This window comes from Chaetura pelagica, unplaced genomic scaffold (genome assembly GCF_000747805.2).
Source record: "Chaetura pelagica isolate M959 unplaced genomic scaffold, ChaPel_1.0 scaffold141, whole genome shotgun sequence".
NCBI classification, from domain to species: domain Eukaryota; kingdom Metazoa; phylum Chordata; class Aves; order Apodiformes; family Apodidae; genus Chaetura; species Chaetura pelagica.
Window position 1 is genome coordinate 993,069 of NW_009952059.1, and position 3,428 is coordinate 996,496.

Sequence of the window (3,428 nt, forward strand, 5' to 3'; positions counted from 1 at the left end):
GTGCCCCCCAGATGGTGCTGGGTCGGTGGGACGAAGGTTTTATTGGGGTGGGTTTGTCCATTTCAAGGTTGGTTTGATTTTTTTGGCAGGGGGGATTTTGCCTGGGGAAGGAGATGAGCCTGGGTTGGGAGTGAGACCACCCTGGTCCCCCCACTCCAGCACAGGGAGGACGTGGAGCTGTTGAAGAGAGTCCAGAGGAGGCCACAGAGATGATCCCAGGGCTGGAGCAGCTCTGCTCTGGAGACAGGCTGGGAGAGTTGGGGTGTTCAGCCTGGAGAAGAGAAGGCTCCAGGGAGACCTTAGAGCAGCTTCCAGTGCCTGAAGGGGCTCCAGGAAAGCTGGGGAGGGGCTTGGGACAAGGGCAGGGAGGAGGAAGAAATTCTTTGCTGTGAGGGTGGTGAGAGCCTGGCCCAGGTTGCCCAGGGAAGCTGTGGCTGCCCCATCCCTGGCAGTGTTGAAGGGCAGGTTGGATGGGGCTTGGAGCAACCTGGGCTGGTGGGAGGTGTCCCTGCCCATGCAGGGGGTGGGACTGGGTGATCTTTAAGGTCCCTCCCAACCCAAACCATCCTTGCAACCCAAACTAACCTGTGACCAAATGATACCATGACCATTCCTCTCCCACTCTGGGTTGTTCCTGCAGTGGATTAAGTGAGGCCAGGGGCACACATTGTCCACCCCAGCAAGACAGACCAACAGTTAGGTATGGGGGCACAGATATGGCCAGCATGGTCCAGTGCCAGTGGCAGGATGGGGCTCTCCACCCTTCCTCCACCTCTCCTGCCTTCAGGACAGCCCTTTCCCTTCCTAACCTGGATTTTCCTAACCCTTTCACCCTGGATTTGAGCATCTTCCCCTTCCCTGGTGAATCTGAGCCCTTCTGCAAGCCCCACAGGGCAAAGCCATCCCCAGGAGCTGCAGGGAGGGGGTGGCTTCAACTTTTGGTCAGCCCTGCAGTGATCAGGCAGTTGGACTAGATGATTGTTGTGGGGCCCTTCCAACTGGAATCCTTCTCCTCTCCTTCTCCTCTCCTTCTCCTCTCCTTCTCCTCTCCTTCTCCTCTCCTTCTCCTCTCCTTCTCCTCTCCTTCTCCTCTCCTTCTCCTCTCCTTCTCCTCTCCTTCTCCTCTCCTTCTCCTCTCCTTCTCCTCTCCTTCTCCTCTCCTTCTCCTCTCCTTCTCCTCTCCTTCTCCTCTCCTCCCCTCCCCTCTCCCCCCACACCCTGTAGATCTGATGAACTTCCAGCTAACCAAGGCAATTAGTGCAAAGGGGTTTATTCCCATTAACGAGCCCTACAGGGCCTGGTGCCAGCATCAGGATGGGCAGGGAGCAACATCTCCCTCAGGTTTCCCTGGCTGCTCCACACCTCCCCCAGCACAGCAGATGCTGCTGGAGCTGGAAGCCCAGGGAGGTGAGGATGAATCCAAGCCAACCTTGGAAATGGAGGAGAAGCAGTGAGGTGTGGGAATGGCTGAGCAGCACCCAGGGGGAGGGTTGTGGGAGCAGGACTTGGCTCCTTCCTTCTCACCAACACCCATATTGGTCCTTTTTGGTCTATCCTGATGGACACAGTGGGGAGCAGATGGTTGGGCCAGGGTGTGGAGATGTCAGGGCACAGCTCTGCCACGTCCCCAGGGTGGGCAACGTTGGCCACTTGCTTTTAGCTGAAATACCTGCTCAGCAGTGATGGGCTCATTGCAAAACCCGTGGTGCCACTTTGCTCCCAGCCCCAGAGGTGACCTGAGGAGCCACCATGGCTGGATCACAGATGGTTTGGGTTGGAAGGGATCCTTAAAAGTCATCCAGTCCAACCCCCTGCAGTGAGCAGGGGCATCTCCAGATGGATCAGGTTGCTCAGAGTCCCATCCAACATGACCTGGAATTTTTCCAGGGATGGGGCATCTCTCTGGGCAACCTGGGCCAACGTTTCACCACCCTCAGCACACAGGGATTCTTCCTAATACCTCAGCAGGGAGATCCCCCTGATTCCACTGGAAACAGGATCCAGCCACAACCAGGATGAGAACCCACCTCCCCAGGGCCCAACGACGTGCACAAGAACATCATCTCCAAAGGCTTGAAACAAATGGAAAACTTTATTTTCCAACGAGTACACAGACCAGGTGGGATGGGGATGCTCTTACATAACAACACCGACCTTTCCCTTCCAACCACCCCCTCCCCAAAATTTGATACCACACTGGAAATACAGCACTGGGATGGAGATGACTGGTAATTTTTTTATTTTTGAGGAGGGGGAGGTTGGGGGGAAATGGTCTTGGCAGGTGATTCCTACTTGGCTAACACAGGCAGATCTGTGTAAATATCAATACTGGGGTGAAACACCTGGCAGCACAGCAATGTCAACACCACTACCAACAGAAAATCAAGACCAGCAACATAAAACACCTTCCATGAATAGTTTAGGTTAAGTTGGATATTCCCCTCCCCACCCCCTGATCCCCCCCTTTACTCTTCATGCAGTTCCCACCCCCCCCTCTCCCTTCCCCTCTTTGTTTATTGATTAAGAATCCAAGTTGTTAAAGAAGCGAGTCGTTTAAAAAAATTCTTACAAACCACTTGGTGACAGGGGTTGGGAAGGGTTGGGGTGTGAGCCCCGGGTCAGACCGGCTGTGTTTTGCTCTCCTTGACTGTAAATCAGTGTTAAAAAAGGACAAACCCACTGGGAGGGTGGGGAGCAGAGGGGTGGGATTTACACGTCTGCCTTGGGACAGCAAGAGTGACCTTGGCTGAGCAAACGACTTCATCCGTCCTTCGACCTAAAGCTACATGAGCTGGAATCAAAAGATGGACACAGGGAGGTTTAAAGTTGGGGTGGGCTGGGACCATCTTGGCTATTCGTGTCGTATAAACGTTCCCAGGTGGCAAAAAAAGTTTGGGAGTCCAGTGTGAGAACCACTGGTCTTCTTTGTAGAAGACTAGAAAAAGAGTATGAAAAGGTAGAAAAACCAAAATGCACTTGTTAGGGGCTGGAAAGATTCACCGGGAGGTTCCCAAAGACTCTTGAATCCACAGGGATTTTGAAGCTGACACCTGATTCAGAACTAGTTTAGTGGGGTCACTGCTGACACCCAAGCCCCTGCCTGACCTGATTTTGCATGCAGATCCCCAGGTTATGATTCCCAAAGTTTCCCAGGAGCACGGATGAGCAGGGAAAGCCAGGAGGTGTTCAGCGATGGGAAGGAGAGCCAAGCCACGGCCACCAGAATATGAACCCAAAGAGGAACCCCAAAAAAGGTGGCTTGTCTCCCCAGGGATGCTGACAGCAGGTGAGCTGGACCCAGGAATAATTCCCCAGCCTGACAAGGTGCTCAGGCTGCATGTAAACAGGTATCAGGCACCTCTGGGAAGGGGTGACCCCATGGCTTCCCACGCTGCTCCCCTGCTCCTACCCAGCATGGCTGGGGGGAA

The 3,428-nt window shown here is 54.2% G+C and overlaps 1 protein-coding gene across 1 annotated transcript in view; it reads right to left on the reverse strand.

Annotated features, from left to right (window-relative positions):
- Positions 1-1,534, reverse strand: part of LOC104394642 (chromosome unknown open reading frame, human C14orf166) — a 15,776-nt gene extending 14,242 nt beyond the window's left edge. Inside the window, exon 1 of the mRNA XM_010004264.1 lies at positions 1,525-1,534. Within this exon, the coding sequence (XP_010002566.1) occupies positions 1,525-1,534 (10 nt within the window). The remainder of the gene's footprint in view (positions 1-1,524) is intronic.
- Positions 1,535-3,428: the final 1,894 nt, after the last annotated feature.